Source organism: Delphinapterus leucas, chromosome 11 (assembly GCF_059928025.1).
Source record: "Delphinapterus leucas isolate spDelLeu-1000000601 "Yukka" chromosome 11, BTC_Dleu_Yukka2, whole genome shotgun sequence".
NCBI lineage: Eukaryota > Metazoa > Chordata > Mammalia > Artiodactyla > Monodontidae > Delphinapterus > Delphinapterus leucas.
Genome location: NC_143139.1, coordinates 91,798,184 through 91,816,450, shown reverse-complemented (window position 1 = coordinate 91,816,450; position 18,267 = coordinate 91,798,184). Strand labels below are relative to the sequence as shown.

Here is an 18,267-nt window from a genome sequence, read left to right as displayed (position 1 = left end):
GTCAGGGACTGACTATCAATGGCAGGGAGAGAAGAGCCAGGCAGCAACAATAATGGGATGGGGGAAGGGTGTGTAAACGGAGTGCAGGGCACATAGTAGGTGCGCAGGGCATCTCAGCCATATCCACGAGTGAATGTGTATTGGGGTGTAACACTGAGGGCCTGCTGTGTGTGTGGCAGGTGTGCACGGGGTGGGAGCAGAGGATCTGCTTGCAGCCCAGGTTGTGTGGGGAGCGGGCCTGGGCCAGGGTCCCCTCTCTGGATCCCACACCCCTCCAGCTTCCCTATCTCACCATATGTCACTACCTGTGCATGCTCTTGTGCGTTTGTGTGTGTGTGTGTGTGTGTGTGTGTGTGTGTGTGTGTGTGGTGTCCCAATAGCTTTGTCCTTCCAGGCAGGGGCTGTGCCTGATGCATCTGTGTTCACAGGGCCTGGCAGTGCTGTGGGCCCCTCATATGACTATTTGGAATAAATGACTGAATGGGGGAAATTCCATTTCTCAATTCCAGGGGGGAATTTTCACACTGTGACTCTAGCCTCCTTTGGATCTGTGCAATGTGGTGACCCTTAATAAATGGGGAGGGGGCATCAGGGGAATGGAAGGAGTTATATGGGGGTTTGGGGCTGGGATCTGTGGGTTATGGGAACTACAGGGGCTGTGGGCTGAGGGCAGGCTGTGGGGCTGTGAGCTCGAGCCGGCAGGAAGGGGTGGCGATGACCCTCTCTGCCTGATTCCGTCTCTCCAGACATCCAAGTTGCTCAGACCCAAGACCTTACCTTGAACTTGTCTCTCCGAGGCTGTTGCCTGGCAACAGCCCATGGCCGCCAGGCTCTGGAACAGGACTTCATATGTCAGCCTCAGCACCAGCAGAAAGGAGTCAGGAGCCTGTAGGCCCTGGGATAGGGGAGGCCAAGGCCCCAGGGCTTCAGGCCCTCCTCACCTCCAAGGGGTGGGGGAGACAGAGGCCACAGTCCCATGGGGAGGTGACAGCCTGGGTGCCACAGGACTCCAGACACAGAAGAAAGCACTCTAAAGGCGGCAAGAACCCCAGGCTGTAATGTGAGGAGATTTCCCTGGAGCTGTGCAAGGCCACGGTCCTGCCAAAACCTCAGGGTGCTCCCCTGTCACTGGCAGGCCCTGGTGAGACTCTTGGTGATTCTACTGGAAGGCCATGGGGCAAACACATCCCCCAAATGTCATGAGACCCAAAGTCAGGAGGCCTGGGACCTAGGCCCACCCTGCCATGAACCTACCACACAGCCTTGGCCATTCACTGACCTCTCTGGGCAAAGTTCATTAAGTTAATACAGACTTTTCTGAGCACTCACTGTGTGCAAGGCCCTGACACCGGGCTGGGGAAACAGACACGGTTCCCGGGCCTTGTGGCGCTCACAAGCAACCGCACAAGTAAATGGACCACTATCCAGTAGGGACGGCAGTGCCCTGTGCTCTGGGGGATCACAGCTGGGGGGAGGGGTCCGTGTTGGGGGCGGCACTGAGAGCAGAGGGTGAACCTGAGTGTGCCCGGCAGGGAGGCTGTATGTGCTAAGGCCCTGGGGTTGAAGGAAGGCAGTGAATGAAAGGGAGAAAAGCAGAGGTGAGGCCCAATTCAGGGACAGAAGCTGTGTCAGACAGGACCGCCTAGGAGGTTTAATTCCAGTTGTGCATTGAATTGTGTACCGCTCCCCCTTCAAATTCATATGAAGCTCTAACCTCTAGTACCTCCGGATGTGACCTTATTTGGAAATAGGGTCCTTGCAGTTATAAGCAGCTAAGATGATGTCACCCTGGAGTCAGGTGGGGTCCTATTCCAATATGACTGGTGTTTTTAAGAAAAGGGAAGATTAGGACACGGACACGAGCATGGGGAAAATGCTGGAGTGATGTTTCCACAAGTTAATGCCAAAGATTGCCAGCAAACCACCAGAAGCCGGGAGAGAGGCCTGGAAGAGGTCCTTCCTCACAGTCCTCAGAAGGAAGCAACGCTGCCTGACACCTTGACCTTGGACTTCTAGCCTGCAGAACTATGAGAAAATACATTTCTGTTCTTTAAACCACCTAGTTTGTGGTACTTTGTTCTGGCAGCAAACTAATACAATTCCCACCTGCAAAACGGAGCCAACAGTCCCTCCTCTCCTGGGTCTCTGGAGGACCTTGGACTAATTCATTCATTCTTTCCTTCAACAAGTGTTTACAGAACAGCCGCCAACGCAAAAAGCTGAAGGCAGAGAATTACAAGGCGTGGCTTCAGGGGTGAAGGAAGCTGCACTGAACATAAGAGATAAAGAGGTGGTTCTTAAGCCCCCGGAACCTGGAACTGTCTGGTTTTGAATCCCGGCTCATCCATTCACTAGCTGTTTGACCTAGAGCCAGTTAATTAAACTTCCTGTGCCTCAGTTTCCTCCTCTTTGAGATGAAGATGAGAGTAGATGTCTACGGTTAGGAAGATTAAATGAACAGAGATTTATAAACAGCTTGGAACAGTGCATCGCAGGTGCTATGTGTTAAATAAACATGAGAAGTGCTTTAGCAGAAGCAAGAATCCAGCCGTGGGCTGGGGAGGACGTCTCCCCGGAAGGGTTATAGCCCAGCCAAGCATCAAGAGGGAACTGGAGTTTGTGCACAAGGAGGAGGCATGCGAGATGTTCAGGGTACTAAGAACAGCTCTGCTACCCATTTTACAGCTGAAAATAGTGAGGCCTGGGATGGTCTTGTGATTTGCCCAGGGTCACAGCACCAGAGGCAGGACCAAGAATCACGTTTTCCTAGTTCCCAGTCCAGTGTCTGTAGCTTTTAGAAACTATGAAATTGAGGGCCAGGGTGGCAGGAGTGATGCTGGGGGTGGAAAGAGCTCTGAGGCCAATGGTGCCAGTTCCTTGGCGGCCACTGGCGGTAACAGATGATGTCCTTGGGCAAGACTCAACAGGCATGAAGGGCAGCCCAGACCAGCAGATCGATGATGTCAGGACAGACAGGGGCAGTGACGTCATCATCCTGCTGGTGGGCAACAAGACCGACCTGGCCGACAAGTGGCAGGCGACCATCCGGGAGGGCGAGCAGCGTGCCAAAGAACTGAGCGCCACGTTCATCGAGACCAGTGCCAAGACCGGCTACAACGTGAAGTAGCTCTTCCAACGTGTGGCCTCGGCTCTGCCTGGAATGGAGAACGTCCAGGAGAAAAGCAAAGAAGGGATGATCGACATCAAGCTGGACCAACCCCAGGGGTCCCTGGCCAGCAAGGGCGGCTGCTCCCGCTAATGCAGTCTGACCGCTGGCTTCCTCTGACACTACTCACTTGTTGCGAGCACCCTCTAGCGAGCCCTGCAGCCTCGGCATAGGCCTGCCTGGCAGGCTAAGGTGGTGTGTACCCAGGAGTGAATGTCAGTGATACACTCATGCACATACGTGCGCACGGAGAGCAAAGCCAGTCTTCACTTTTTCACAGGCTCAAAGAAAGTGCCCGGGGCCACACTTGGCCTCCTCCAGGGTCCCAGACACCCCAGGTCCTGGCTCACACAGCCTAGGGACACAGCCTGTACACAACCAGGATCTCCTGCCCTCTGGCCATCTTGTTAACAGGAAGGGAAAATGAGGCCTGCAGGAGTACGGGGCCTCTCGGTCCTGCTCTCTGCGTTAATGACAGGAAATATGTCAATATTTGCACACAGGAACTGCTGGCCTTGCTGCACTTGGTCAGTGTGCCCAGAGCCTGCTTGGTTTCACCATCTGTAAGAGAGGGGTTGTCTCTGTGCTTGGCGCGGGCCTTCAGCCCGCTCATCAGACAGGGTGGGTCCTTCCTCCTTGCTGACCATGATAAATGGCAGCAATTATGGGGAGAACAAAGCAAACACACAATGCGCATTGACATGGGTCGTGTGGCAGGTGAGCTCACGGCCACACAATCCATTTCGAGCCTCACAGCCACCACATCTTAGCTCTGCGTGCCTTTGGGCCAGCCTCAAAACCTCTTGGAGCCTCAGTTTCCTCATCCATAAAATGGGCTCTGTAGCCCCATCTCACAGGACTGTCGCAGGACCGGGAGGCGGCGGGTTGGCTCCGGCCGACGCCAGCACTGTGCTCTGTGTCAGGCAGGGGGCGCCGCGTAACCTTCCCCTCTCCGCCTGGCGCCCTCAGCCGCTCCGGTCGGCCGGACTCGGCTCTATTCGGCACCAGTCGGATCCACTCGGTCAGACCCGGCGATAATCGGACGGACACGCTGGGCTCGGCCGGACTCGGCTCTGCTCGGCCAAGTTCGGCTTTGCTCGGTTCTGTTCGACTCCGCCGGGAGCTGGACTCGCAAAGGGCCCACCCCGGCGCCGCAGCGGCTCTTTCCTCTCGTCTCGCTGTCTGCTTCCCGGATAGAGGCGCGGTGGCCGGAGCAGAGCCGCTCCCGCCGTCCACAAGCCGGCGGGTTTCTCCGTGGCGGGGGTCTGGTCTGGCTGAGCCCTAGGTGGTGCCAAGAGTGGCTGCAGCTGGCTGCAGTCTTTTCCCAGGGTTTGAGCCCTAAGCGGGTGGGCATGGAGGGGCTTCCCCGGCTTGGGGGTGGGAGTCACTCCCCTTAATTCTGCGGAGAGAAGCGGGGAGGATGGCGCTGGCCTCCCGCGTGCCTTGGCGACCCCATCACCCGGCTCGGCCACTAGTCAGCCGTGGGGAGGGAGCCAGGTGCTTCACCTGTCTCCCTGAGCCTCAGTTTCCCACTCTGTAGCAACAGGGTCCTCGTCAGGGTCCAGGAGGACTGGGATGGGGCTGGCTCTTTCCTTCTCTGGGCCCCCTGGGGATTCTCTTTCCCCTTCTGTAAAATGGGATTAAACTCGCCCATCTCGGATTAACACCCGTAGGAACGGACATGGGTTGCTGAAAAGCCCAGGACGCAGAAACTGAGTCCGGAGAGCGAAGTTCACCCGGGATGACCCAGCTAGTCGAAGGAGGGGTATGCAGAGCCAGGAAGCCGAGTGAGCGAGCTGCTTTGGAGAGGGAGGGTCACATCGGACCCTCTGCCCACTTTGCAGGAAGTGGGGTTTGGAGGAAGAGGTGAGCGAACGGGCGCCGCAGCCAGCCCCTAGCACGTCTTAGTGGGCCCTTCATCTTTCCCCTTCTCCCCTCCTTAGCTCTCTAAGAAGGGGACGGGTGGGGAGCATCACAAACCCGTGGTGGAATGGGGTGGGTGCCAGGCGCATAGCCTCTCCCCACTAGGTGGCGCTCACGGTTTCCTTTGTTTAGTTTCTTTATTACCGTCCTAGAACAATTAGATCATTAGCCAAACACGACTTGCATAGCTGACTCCGGGAATCATGTTTTGGGTTCTGTCTCACTTTATGACAGGCACACATTTTATTTTTTAAAAATGCATGAAGGGTTCTTGGTGCTTTGTAAGCACTGACTAAATGTCACTATTTTTATATCTTCTTCCCAACCTTGGGCTGGAAGGTGGATGTGGCTAGGAGCCTGGTTCTGAGAGTTGGGGAGTGTGTGTCTCATCTGTGTGCATGAGGAGAATGGGCTCATGCCCTCACCATGTTCAGGGTTTAACCCGGGAGAAGCAGTGCTCGGTGGCCGGTGTAGAGTACCCCCACTGGTTATCCCACCAGGTTGCTCAGATGGTCTTGGCCTCCTCATGTGCCTCTGGCCTCGGGTCACCAAGGCTCAGAGGTAGGGAGACATGCCCAAGGACACGAAGCTAGAAGGAGGTGGAGCTGAGACGTAACCCGGTTTTGTCTGCCCCAGGGCTGGGGCTCTGTCTCCACACTGCCTGGCTGGCCTGCTGGGCAGCTCCTCAGAATGGCGGGGGACCAAGGGCTGATGCAAAAATGGGGTAACTTGCGACCTGGTGAAAGAGAGAGGGAGGAAAACTGTTAGAGTAGTGTATAATATTCCTGAGTCCCACTCTCTTGTCTGCCCTGCCCCCAGCCAGCTGCCTTGGACCAAGGGGGATAAGGGACCCTTTTCTGGGGCATTGACGTTGGCTGGGAGTCAAAGGAGCTGGTCCTAGAACCTGATGAGAATCATGTGCTTTTCCAGACCTCACCTGTCAAGTGAGATGAGGCTCCTTCTCTGCAGAGGGGCTGTTGAGCGTGGCAGGGAGCACACAATGGGCCCTGGACCAAACCACTTCTGTGTCCCCACCCTGCTTCTCCACATCCCCCGTCCGTCTTCCCTTCTCTTCGCTTTTTCCTCCGATGCTAGGCTTCCTAAGTCAGATCTCTGTGAGGCAGCCAGGAGCTGTGTCCTGCCCCCGTGGTGCTGAGTCAGCCCTTTTCCCGCTGGAGGCAGCAGTGAGGCGAGGGTGGGGAGGGGGCTCCCTCGCCTCCCTCCCTCTGCAGCCCTGGCTCCGTGCCCTGGGAATGCTGCCTGGGGCAGGGCCACGTAGCGGGCACAGCCAGTGTGGACCTGACAGTTTTCCCAGTGTTCTTAGGCCTTCCATCTGCTTTCCTTTGGGGCCCCTTGAACCCCTAAGTAGGCCTGGGGTGAGGGTGGGGTACTCCAAGTGGGTTGGGAGTGGGAAGCAGCACAAAACTGGAAGCTGGGGGAGTCTGGCCCTCATCCCAACGTGGACTCCAGTCTGCTGTCTGACCTTGAGCCAAAGACTCCCTGCCCTCCCTGGTCACAGTGTCCCTGCTGGACAGATTCAGGAATTGGATTAGATCATCTCTAAGGGTCCTTCCAGGCCTGGATATTCTGCTGTGTGTTTATCCCCCAAAGTAATAAAAAAACAGAAGCTCAGAGATGGGAGATGGTCAAGGACACACAGCCAGGGCTGTTCCATCCTCCACACTTTGCCCAGCTGTGAGTGGGGCCTGGGGGTTAGTGCCCAAAGCCCCAGACTTCAGTAAGTCCCCCTAGGTCGCTGCGTTCCTGTGCCTCCTGAGAGCGATAATGTCACCACCTCTCTCTGCCCAGGGGGCAGGCCCTGAATTGCAACCTTTGCCCGCAACCGTGCCCAGCTGTGCCATCGTGGGAACTCCGGTAGGACGGAGAGCACTTCCATTCTGTAGGGTTGTGGTTCCTCTTCACTAACTGTGTGACCCTGTGAAAGTCACATCAGCTCCCACCACTAGCTCCCTTTCCCAAGAAGAGTAAGAAAATGGATGTAAATACCCTTTGGCTCCCCAAAACCCCTGCAAAGGTGAAGCCTGGCCCAGGCAGTAAGTACTCAACAAATGTAGCATGAGAGGGGGCTAGAGGGCGAGGGATGTTTGAGAGAGTCTTTGCACAGGGGTCTCTGACCCCAGGGAACCAGGACTGCAGCCTTTGCAAAGCCTCCTGCAGCCTAACCAGAAGGAAGCAGAGGCCCAGGGGCATTCTGTACAGGCTGCCCTCCTGTGACCTTCTTGGGGGTCATTTCCACGGGCGGATTGGCTGTAGAAGACCAGGAAGATGGATAATCATGGCAGCATTTCCAGGCAGAGGAGGAGGACTTTGGTGTCCACTGGAGGCGGGGCTGTTGACCCAGCTGCCACCCTTATCTGATACTCTTACCTGATCTCGGAGGAGGTGAGACCTTCACTCAACAAACATTTACTAAACTTCCTCTTGTGACTGGCACGGATGGGGCTGGGGACTGGAGTTCTACAGACAACTAGGGTCTGAGAGGGGAAGGGATTGGCCAGTGGGTGCCAGTGCCAGGATTTGAACCTGAGGCTACTGGGCTGGTGCCCGTGCCCCCTCCGTGCCGCCTGCCTCAGTGACTCAGAACTAACGAGCTCTTCAGCCTAGGCTGGAGCCCCCGGCATGGGGATTCCAGCATTGCCTTGCCTTCCTGAGCAACTTCTGGGGCTCCCTGCCCTTCCGCCTTCCCAGCCTCGAGTTCCCATCAGGGGCCTCAGACCCCTTCCTGCTGGAGCTTTACGGGGTCTCTGAATGAAACAAGACCCTCTAGGACCACCAGAGAGTTAAGCCAAGGAAATCCTCAGCTCCCTTTACCTCCGGAGAACCCAGAGGCTGGAGGGGAGGGAGCAGGGAGCAGGGGAAGTGGGAAGCCAGCTCAGCCCGCCCCCTCCGCCCTCCCTCCCTCCCTCTGCTCTGCCTCCATCCCTTTCTCCCTCCCTCCTTGGCCAGCCCGCAGGGCCTGGGGTTCTGGGCCAGCAACAAGTTATAATTGCAAACATGGACCAAGGAACCAGAGGCGGCCCAGAGGCCCGGGGTCTGTGAGCTGCTGTTTGAGGCTGCAGGACACTGGGTGAGTGACGGGAGGTCCTGCAACTTCCTCCAGCAGGGCAGAGGGGGTTGGGGTCAGAGCCTGGAATTCCTCTCCTTTCTCCTCTCTTCCCGGACACATCTCACATCTCGGAGCCCTGCTCTCTCCTTCTGACCCCAGCCAGCCCCTCTAGGGTCTCCCTTCCCCACTCCCTCCTTTGACTGAGACTTTAGCCCTGGTGAAGGGCTGCCCTCCGATGCTCCTGTCTTGTGCCCACCCCTGCCTGGACAGGCACCAACTCAGCTCAGCAGGGCCTGGCCCTTCCCCCACTCCAAAGAGGCCCCAGCGCCCTCATGGAGGCAGCAGGGACCCCCAAATCACCCCCAATGGCATGGTCCCTCACTCATTTGATCCCTGCGTGACACCTTCCTCCAGGGACAGTCAGTGACCATGGCTGTGGTTATTATTACTTTTGTTAAAGGCTGCTTTGCTTCCTGCTTCCAGCATTCCCCCCTCCCCACCCCCCCACCCCACCAGGTCACAGTTCTGTGTCACAGATTTTTTGACTCTCAGCTGGCTAGGCCAACAGAAATGTCGCCAAACAGTTTTAATCCTCTGGGAACAGTTCTGCTCTTGCTATCCCATGCAGGCCCCGGGGAGAGGTCGTGCTGGGCAGCAGAGAAAGGGACAAACGTTTGATTACGAGTCTTTTACAAGTCAGGCAATTTCCCCACATTTAAATCCTCCCAAATAACCTGGGGAGGAAGGTGGTGTTGTCTCCTCCTTGTAAATGTCAAGGAGCAAGAAGCCCAGAGACGTTAAGCCACTAGCCCTAGGTCACACAGCTTGTAAACTATTCTGGGATCTCAAGTCTGACTCCAAAGCCTCATCTTTTCCCATGAGGTCACATCTATGGGAAGAAAAAGAGGAGATTTTGCTCTTCTCAAAACCACTGGGTTGTGTAATTTACAAATAAAAGCTAAGGGTCATAATCTCGGACAGAAGGGATGTTGATCTCTGAAGATTTGACGTGCCTTATTGAGCAGAACCAGGAAAGCAGAATGGGGGCCGGGGAGGCGGGGGAGGCTTGGGAATGGTCACCTTCAGGAGAGGGGTGATGGCGCTGGAGACTGCCTGCCCACCCCTCTCTTCTCCTGCTACTACCCAGCCCCCAGGGAGCGGGGAGGGGGTTGTTGCGGGGGAGGGCTCCTGCCCCTTTAAAACCCAACTCCTACCTCAGTGTTCAGGTTAGGTTAGAATGGCATTTAAAAAAATAATAATTTTACCTTCTCTACACATATTAACCACAGAAAAATATTTTTAAATTGTACTAAATGTTAAAGGAGAACACAAAGGAAATAAAGAACACCAGAAGTGTAAAAACCAGTCTGGTTTCAAAAGTGTTTCTGATCCTGTGATAACTCAGTGCCAGCCCCCAAAGACTGCCACCACCTCAAAGGCTCTTTGCTTGGCTTCCTGCCCACCCAGCCCCAGCTCGTCTCCAGTCACTGCTGTCCAGGCTGCTTTCTGCCCCTCTCCGTGAACTCTGGATCCCTTCTTGGCCAAGGCCAAAGACAGATTCTCACAAACCGTTGGGCTTCCCTGTTCGTTTTGAATTTTCCAGACCTCCTGGGTCCTGCCCCTTAGTTCCAATTTACCACCTTGGCAGCTGATTGGCAGGTCTATGATGATTGGCACAACCACCTTCCAATGAATTTACTCTCTCCTGCTCCTTTCCCTGCAGGGCTTCTTGTGTGAGGTTGAGTTGGTAGGTTGTTGATTGCGCAAACATGCTGAGAGAGGAGGTGGGCTGAGACCAGCTGCACACCTTCCGCGTGCATTTCTGCAGGGACTTCTTTTGGTTGTTTGTTTCTAATTTGTCCGTCCTGAGGGGCACCTTCTTCTACCTTTGCCCTCCAGTGACGGTGGAGTCTGGGGCAAGAAAACAAGCCAGAGGGAGGTTGGGAGGGTGGGAAAAGCATTTTACAGTCTCATTGGCTATGACACATGGGCAGCAGGGCAACCCCCTCACCCACCCCAGCAAAGGCCTCCCAGGACCCTCGTCTTCAGAGCGGGTCCTCCTTCGTGGGCCCATGTGTGCCAGAGATGCCCAGGGACTGGGTTCCAGGAGACTCAACCTCCAGGCCCTGCACTACCACAAGTCTCTTTGTGACCTTGAGAACCTGCTTCCCTGTGTAGGCCTCTGTCTTCTCATCTGTTAAATGGGGGCACTAATGCCCCCTCCCCGAGTTGTGTCAGGAGCGCACGTGCTGTGGGTGGTGGCGTCCACGCTGGGCATCAACAGAGTGTAGATGTCAAGGTAATATGTTTCTGTCCCTCCTTCCCTGCTCCAGGTCGCCATGGGGATAGCTGCCCTGGGCCTCCTCTGGGCAGTGCTCGTGCCCCCTCTCTCTGTGTTTGGAATCCCCACCGAGGAGCCCACCTCTGGGGAAGCCGTGGCCTCTAGTTCCCCTGGGCTCTGTCGACGGTGCTGTGACTCTGAGGACCCCCTGGTCCTTGATGATGCTGCACACGCGTCCTTGGCCTCTCCGTCTGCCCTCCCGTACATGCTGCCTGAGGTCAGGCCCTACATTAACATCACCATCCTGAAGGGTGAGGACCCACACGTGGCTTGGGCTGGACTGGCCCGGTCGGGGACAGGGAGGGCGTGGGGATCTCTTCCTGGGCTCAGGGAGGTGAGGTGGAAGGAGCAGAAGAAACCAGGACAGAAAACTGTCCCAGACCTTTTGTTTCATTCACACATTTATTAAGTACCTACTGCATACCAGGACCGTTCTGAATTCTGGGATGGAGCGTGTACACATCAGACAGAGATGCCACCGCTGTGGAGCTTCTGTTCTAGTGGGGGAGGCAGACAGTGAGCAGTAAACATATCACCCAAGTTAATGAAATGGATGGTGATAAATGCTATGGAAGTGACGAGGTGGAGCAGGGTAAGGGGTGTCTGGAGTGCAGCTGTGGGGGGCAGTTTGCATATTAAATGGGGGTGGTCAGTGTAGGTCTCACTGAGAAGGTGGGGAGAAGCCACGTGGGTATCTGGGGAAGAGCATTCCAGGCAGAGTGCATAGCAGGTGCAAAGGCCCTGGGGCCAGAGCGGACCTCATGTGTTTAAGGAACAGGGGGCAAGGGGAGGAGCTAGGTTGGAGACAAAACAGATCAGATGTGGGCTCCTCCTCTGAGTGAGATGGGGAGTGGGGGAGGGTTTGAGCAGAGGAGGGACCTGGCCCAGCTTAGGTTTCAAATGGATCACTCTAATTTCTGTGGAGAATAGACAAGGGTAGAATCAGGGAGAGCCGTGGGGGCCACTAGGGCCGCCCAGGTGAGAGCTGGCTGCCTGTCCTCTAAAACCAAATCTCAAGGAGGCTACTTCTGCTGCTGGGGGTTGTGAATGGCTGGTCCTGGGGCCAGACCTTGACATCCTTAACCTCTGTCTTTGCTCACGACAACCCCGCAAGTTCGCTATGTTGTCATTCCTCCCACTTTGCAGATGGGGAAACAGAGCCTCCGAGAGGGCAGAAGCTTTCCTGGGGTCACACGGCTGTTAGGGGCAGAGCTAAGATTTGTCGCTGAGGACTCCAGAGGGTCAGCTGGCACCTGAGACCCTCGGGCCTTCAGATTTTGTGGTTGAGGACCCCTCTTGTGCTCTCCCTACTTTGCCCACCACCTCACACATCACCGCTTCCCCAAGGCCAGCAGAGCCCTCTGTGTGAGGTTGGCGAGGTGCTTGGATGCTGACTGAACTCCCCCCTCACTATCCTCCTTAAAACCCCATGTCACCTCTCCTGGGACAGTCTAGCTGCCTGCTGGGCAGAAGGCGTCTGGCTGGTGTCAGGAGTCCTGGGTCCCAGCCCCAGCTCTTCAGCTCCCTTGCTGTGTGGGGCAGGCTTGTCTCTCCCTCCCTGGGCTTACTGCATCATTTGTAAAAAGGAGAAGGTAACCCCCTCTTATAACTACCCTTCACACGCTCCCTTGGGGCTGGGGCGAAGCAAGCGCTCTGCAAACTGTAAAGTGCAGGGCACATGATGAGGTAGGTAGTTCACCAACGAGGCCAGTGAGGAAGACCTCCACAGAGCCATGGACTCCCTCCTCCCTGCTTCTCTCCAGGCTTCTCCTCCAAGGACCTGTGTCCTCTTTTCTGCCCCTCCTTCCCCTCTTCCCAGCAGCATTGCCATGGTCATAGGGGACCCCGGGACAACACAGGGCTGTCTAGTTCATTCAGAGGGATGTGGCTAAGGGTGTGATTGCAGGCTCTGTGACAAGCAGCAGAGAAATACTTGGAATCTGGTCCCTCAAGAAGTAGGTGGTAAAAATATAAAAAGTAGGTGGTCACCTGCTTTTCTTGCGTTCGAAGTCAGCCTGGAACAAGGGCTGGCCAGAGGCGTGCCTGCCTGGGAACCAGGGGAGATGCTGCCGGAGCCCAGGGCAGGGGGAGGTGGGCTGGGCAGTGCTGGGTGAATCGTCCTGCCTCGTATCTGCAGAGTTCACCCAGGGCTTTCCCAGAGGGCTGGAACATCCCTGTGAGGCAAGCATGATCCTCTTCAAGATACAGACAAAAAAATCCCAAGACACCAACATGAAGGCCCCAGGTCGTGCAGAGGGGCGGTAACGCCCACCAAGGGCCTCCTGGCTCCGACTCTGGACACTTCCTTCCGGGTGATCCCTTCTCTGGGGCAGAAATGCCACGCCCACATCCCCCTGAAGTCCCGCTGGGTGCAGTGACACCTGGGGTCCAGGCCTGGTCTGGCAGAGACCACAGTCAGACCCTCACTGCTGAGGAGGGAGCAGGCTGGCATGGAGACAGACCACAGTTGGGGTCCTGCTCCCAAGCTGTGCCACCGGGAGAGTCCCTTCACCTCTCTGTGAGTGGAGGTGGACGTGGTGTCTCCTTTAGAGGGGCGCTCGGGGTGGCGATGCCTGGCATGCAGTAGGTGCTCAGTAGGTGCTGGCTCTTCTCTGACCTGCCGTCTCTGGGCAGGGGCGAGCCTTCTGCAAACGCTTAGGAGCCCCCTGGGTGCAGGCGTGGGTGCCTGCCCTGACTTTTCTCCTCTTTGTCTCCGCAGGTGACAAAGGGGACCGAGGCCTGCTGGGCTCGCCCGGGAAGCTGGGCAGGGAGGGCCCCCGGGGGGAGCGCGGCCCCCAGGGCACCAAGGGTGCCAAGGGGCAAGCAGGCAGCCCTGGCGGCCCGTGCCAGATGCGCTTCTCAGCCTTCTCGGTGGGCCGCAAGACGGCCCTGCACAGCAGCGAGGGTTTCCAGCCGCTGCTCTTCGACACGGTCTTCGTGAACCCGGACGGGCACTTCAACCTGGCTGCCGGCCACTTCGTCGCCCCCCTGCGCGGCCTCTACTTCTTCAGCCTCAACGTGCACAGCTGGAACTTCAAGGAGACCTACGTGCACGTCGTGCACAACGACGAGGCAGCCGTCATCCTGTACGCGCAGCCCAGCGACCGCAGCATCATGCAGAGCCAGAGTGTGATGCTGGCCCTGGCGCCCGGCGACCGTGTTTGGGCGCGGCTCTTCAAGCGTGAGCGTGAGAACGCCGTCTACAGCGACGACATCGACACCTACATCACCTTCAGCGGCCACCTCATCAAGCCTGAGGACGATTAGTGCCTCCCATGGGGCAACTCTGGCCTGGGGTGGCCACGGGCAGGTCTGTGCCCTGCGGGGCCTCAGTTTGCCTGTCTGTAAAGTTGGCCCTGGGACCTGGCATTCTGGGCAGGCTTCCTCCTCTTTCCTTCCCTCCATCACCCCTCCCAGTCTGTTCCTGCCTCTCTCCTCTCTTGGACATTTTCAGAAACCTCCTAACCTCAATCTTCTAGAACTTTCCCAACCTTTTAGACCAGCACTTTTCAAACTTGAGTGTGCATCTGTATCACCCAGGGATTGTGTGAAAATGCTGGTTCTGATCCAGCAGGCGTGGCGTGGGCCCAGGATTTTGCATTTCTAGGAGGTTCCTGGGTGATGCTGGTCTATGGACCCCACTTGAGTAACCAGGTCCTATAATTTTCACAACATTCTGGAATCTTCCAAACATTCTAGAATCTTCCCAACATGCTTAAATTCTCTCACCCTTCTAGGACACCCCCTCCTCTTGTCTCTTGCGCCTTCTCCCTTCTCTCTGAGCTCCTGTCTGTGCCCCGACTTGTGCAGCCGCAGTTCATTTATTCAGTCATCAAACACTCACTGAGCGCCCGCTCTGTGCCAGGCTGGTGGGAAGGCTGAGGTGAACCAGACACAGGCCCTGCTCTCGGTGAGCACCCAGTCCAGCCAGGGTGGGGAGACACAGATTCTGAAACCAGACCCAGAGAAACACATGGGTCTCTGATCACACAAGTCTGTGTTCTGGGCATTCAGGCACTGTGGCCCCCCATTACCCACCACTCCCCAAGGCTGGCAGGATAGGGTACCCCAGGTGGGGGGTATCCTCTGCCTGTTCCTTTCTTTTTTTCCCAATGCCCATCATTAAAGCAAACCCAGGGGGGCCTTGGTCAGGGGAAAGGTGCTGTGAGGAGAGGACCCAGGGGTTAGGGGGCATTTTGAGGTAAGGGGGCCCAGACCCATAGCCCCCCACACGGCTGGGATGGAAGCCTGTGAGGACTCCTACCCTCCTTAGCACACGCCCTCCCTGCCCCGCTGCTGGGCGGCTGTCAGGGCCGTGCTCAGCCCGCTTTGCCAAAGGTGCCTGGGCCTCAGTTCTCCCAGGCTGCCAGCCACTGTCAGACACTGTCGTCTGTCCCCAGGTGCTCTGACCTCCTTGGTGTCTCTCGCCAGCCCAGTGCCTCCGGCTCTCCAGGTGTTGAGGCCCCGGGTGGGCAGCTCCTGCCCAGCAGAGCCGCCTCTGGCCCGCTGCTGCCTTTACAAATGCTGCCGGGCAATGAGCCAGGACAGAGGGCACCGGGCTTTGGACCCCTCAGCAGGTCTGGGGAACCAAAGCGAGCAACGTTCCAGGTCAATTGGGGGGACCCTCCTCTGAGCCATGATGCCAAGGGAGGCGCTGGGCGAGGCTGAGGCCAAGGGAGGGACATCAGGACTTCTGTCCCTTCCCCCTCTCCCAGGGTGGGACAGCCTGGTGGCCCCCAGCCTTCCCCTCCCGCAACCCCAGGTGGCCCGAATCTCTCCCCAGAGGGAGACGGCCTCCGCCCATTGGTGCTTATGCGGACTCCGGGGCAGAGGTGGCCCCGGTGATGGTCTCTGGTGCTTACTCATAGCCAGGGGCGCCATGGCTGCACGGCTGGGGGATGGCAGCAGGGCCTGACCCGGTGCCGTGAAGGCTGGACCTGTACAACCGCCCCCAGCCCGACTTCACCCCTGCCCTGCTTGTCCAGCATGATTAAAAGTTGTGCGTCTTCTTGGCAGTTCAGCCTGGCTCTTTCTGCTCGGTTTCCTTTGCCCACCTTGGGAGGACAGCCCATCCTGTTCTGCTGGGCCCAGGTTCAGGGTCCCAGAGGGACCAAGGCAGCCCAGGGCTCCATTCCACGTGCTCGCCACCCACAAAAGAACCAGCCTGCCTTGGTCACTCACTCAGCTGCTGTGCCTTGGAGGCAGTGGAACCAGCTCAGGGTCTATTGTGCCGTGCCCTGGCTGTGGCCCTGGGAAAGTCCTCACATCTCAGAGCCTCAGTCTCCTTGTCTGTAAAATGGGAATGGTGATCACCTATCTCATGGTGTGGCCATAAGGATTAGAAGAGAGGTTGCCCGGTGAGCACTGCATTCCTCCTTTTTTAAAAAAAAATTAATTAATTAATTAATTTTTGGCTGCGTTGGGTCTTCGTTGCTGTGTGCCAGCTTTCTCTAGTTGCGGTGAGCGGGGGCTACTCTTCGTTGCGGTGCATGGGCTTCTCTTGTTGCGGAGCATGGGGTCTAGGCGCGTGGGTTTCAGTAGATGTGAAACGTGGGCTCAGTAGTTGTGGCTCGTGGGCTCTAGGGCGCAGGCTTAGTAGCTGTGGCGCACGGGCTTAGTTGTTCCGCAGCATGTGGGATCTTCCTGGACCAGGGCTCGAACTCGTGTCCCCTGCATTGGCAGACAGTTTCTTAACCATGGCACCACCAGGGAAGTCCCTGCGTTCATCCTTTGAACCACAGCTACTGAGCACCTACTGTGTGCTGGGTATGCTGCTAGGCTTGGAGGCTGCAATTGCAGGCACAATCCATCACCTCCCCATGGAGAACACCCATGGAGTTTATGGTCTATTGAGGCACTTGGACGTGCTGAACAAACCGCAGATCCTACTTGGGGCTCCTGTCTCATGTTTTGTGTGTAATATTTGCCAGAGAACAGGTGTATATTCTCTGGTGGAAGATGCTCCACGTCCTACAACGGGCAGTCTTGGTGGGTTCTGACTTCCGAGCTAGCATAGTAGCTACTCACATAAAGATACCGAACGTAATCGGTGGCGACTCCTCTTATTGGCTTGATGGGGGCATCTGCCCTGCCTGCGTGCCTGTGTTTGATGGCTCTCTGGGTACCATGTGGAAGAGGATGCTCTAAAGACAAATCCACCATAACTGCCCCAGGATCCACCTGAGCCTGCAGCCACCCAGGCAGGGGGAGACATAAGTCTTAGTTTCCTTGGAGCCCATCTGGCCCCCGAAGGTTTCCCACCACACCTGAAGCCCTTGCAGCTCTCACGCAAGAGGCCCTAACAGGTCAGAGGCTACTCAGGGGAGCCATCCCACCGCCCACTTTTGGCCCAGGATCTGCTGAAGTGTCATCGGCCTCACCAGCACCCCTGCTCCGACACTGGTGGTAAAGGTCACCTCCAGCGCCAGGCAGGAGCCTTTGGTCATGGACATCATGAGGACTTGCTTTGCTAATTACTGAGGCAGAAAAGCTTTTGACACTACTTGCCAAGCACTTGCAGGAGGACTGAAGCTTGCCCTTTGCAAGCTGAGGCCAAAGGCCCCAGATATTTCCAGGCCACATTAGTTCAGGTCTCCAAAACTGGCAGCCCTCCGTTGTCTGATTGGACCTGCTACAAACACTTCTCCATCCGTTCTTCAGAGGCGACCTCTGGTCTGTCTGGGCCAGTTGTTCCCATGGGATCCCAGTTCCTGACTTGGAGGTATATCGTCAGTGGGGGGGGTAAGAGCCACTAGATCTTTGTTATGGAGACTCTCCCAACAGGTAAGTTCTTGGTGGAGGTCCTTCGGCAAGGGCCCTGGGAAACTGGAGGCCCCCCTCAGCCCGCTGCCAGGTCTGTGGGGACAACGTCCCCCGGGGATCTGCAACGTGTAGTCCTGGTGACTCCAGCGAGCTAGCGAAATGCCTGTGTAGCCGCCTGCCCACCCTGGGGACCATCCCTTTCTTGTCCTGAGTGAGGACCGACTGTAATGGTGTTGGTGCATTAGCAGCAGCTGGCATGTGGGTCCTTGAAGAGCGGAGAGCGTTTGTTGGATGAATGACTTTTACTGAGCATAGGGGGAGAGAAGTAGCGGGAAGCAAGAACCAGGAATCCTGGGCCAGGGGCTAAAATCCTGCGACTCTCCTGTTCCCTCCCCTCCGGCCAGCTCCGTAGGCCTGTCCCAGTAGCTACATGCTGCCACGTGTACATCTGGAGGAAGGGAAAAACACGGGCAGAAACTCAACGAGATCAGAAACAGACGTCAAGAACATCATGGGTGGGGCCGAGCTGGGGAGAGCTGGGGCCAGCGGGTGGCCGCAGGAGCCAGAAAGGAAGGAGGGATTTCCACGACATGAGTCAGGAGGGCACGGAGCTAAGCCAGCGTGGCTGGGAGCAGCTGGTCTGCAAACCCAGGAAGACGGGAGGCTGGGTGGCCAGCAACAAGCCTTGGGGTTGCAGCTCAGGGTCCGGATGAGGTGTGAGGTCGCCTGCAGGTGGTGGCGTGGACAGGAGGAAGTAGTAATTGGGGTGCAGGCACATGGAGGAAACCGGGGACCCTCTGCAGGGAAGCAGCAGTGTTGGTGGTGGTGGGGTCGCTGGTGGCTGACCTGCATCTTGCTGACTGCTCTTCACCACTGCGGGCAATGAGTTGATGCCGCCGACTCAGATGTACACAGAATAGAACTTGCTTTATTTCTCCATGACTAAGCTTAATTTCCATGCTGCTGAAGTTGAAGAAATGCGATTTTGGCCAGCTGGGGTTCTTCTCG

At 56.9% G+C, this 18,267-nt stretch overlaps 1 protein-coding gene across 3 annotated transcripts; it reads left to right on the top strand.

Annotated features, from left to right (window-relative positions):
- The first annotated feature begins 4,302 nt into the window (after positions 1 to 4,302).
- Positions 4,303 to 17,383, top strand: C1QTNF6 (C1q and TNF related 6). 3 transcript variants are annotated; one of them, XM_022596921.3, is made up of 4 exons: positions 4,303 to 4,451; positions 4,840 to 5,032; positions 10,490 to 10,748; positions 13,217 to 17,382. In XM_022596921.3, exons 3-4 carry the CDS (start codon positions 10,496 to 10,498, stop codon positions 13,762 to 13,764), a joined length of 801 nt encoding a protein of 266 aa, XP_022452629.1. In that variant the 5' UTR covers positions 4,303 to 4,451; positions 4,840 to 5,032; positions 10,490 to 10,495; the 3' UTR covers positions 13,765 to 17,382. The 3 variants fall into 3 exon arrangements, with proteins under 3 accessions (XP_022452629.1, XP_022452628.1, XP_022452632.1); XM_022596920.3 differs by having other exon boundaries at positions 4,303 to 4,512; XM_022596924.3 differs by lacking the exons at positions 4,303 to 4,451; positions 4,840 to 5,032 and adding an exon at positions 8,054 to 8,177 and having other exon boundaries at positions 13,217 to 17,383.
- Positions 17,384 to 18,267: the final 884 nt, after the last annotated feature.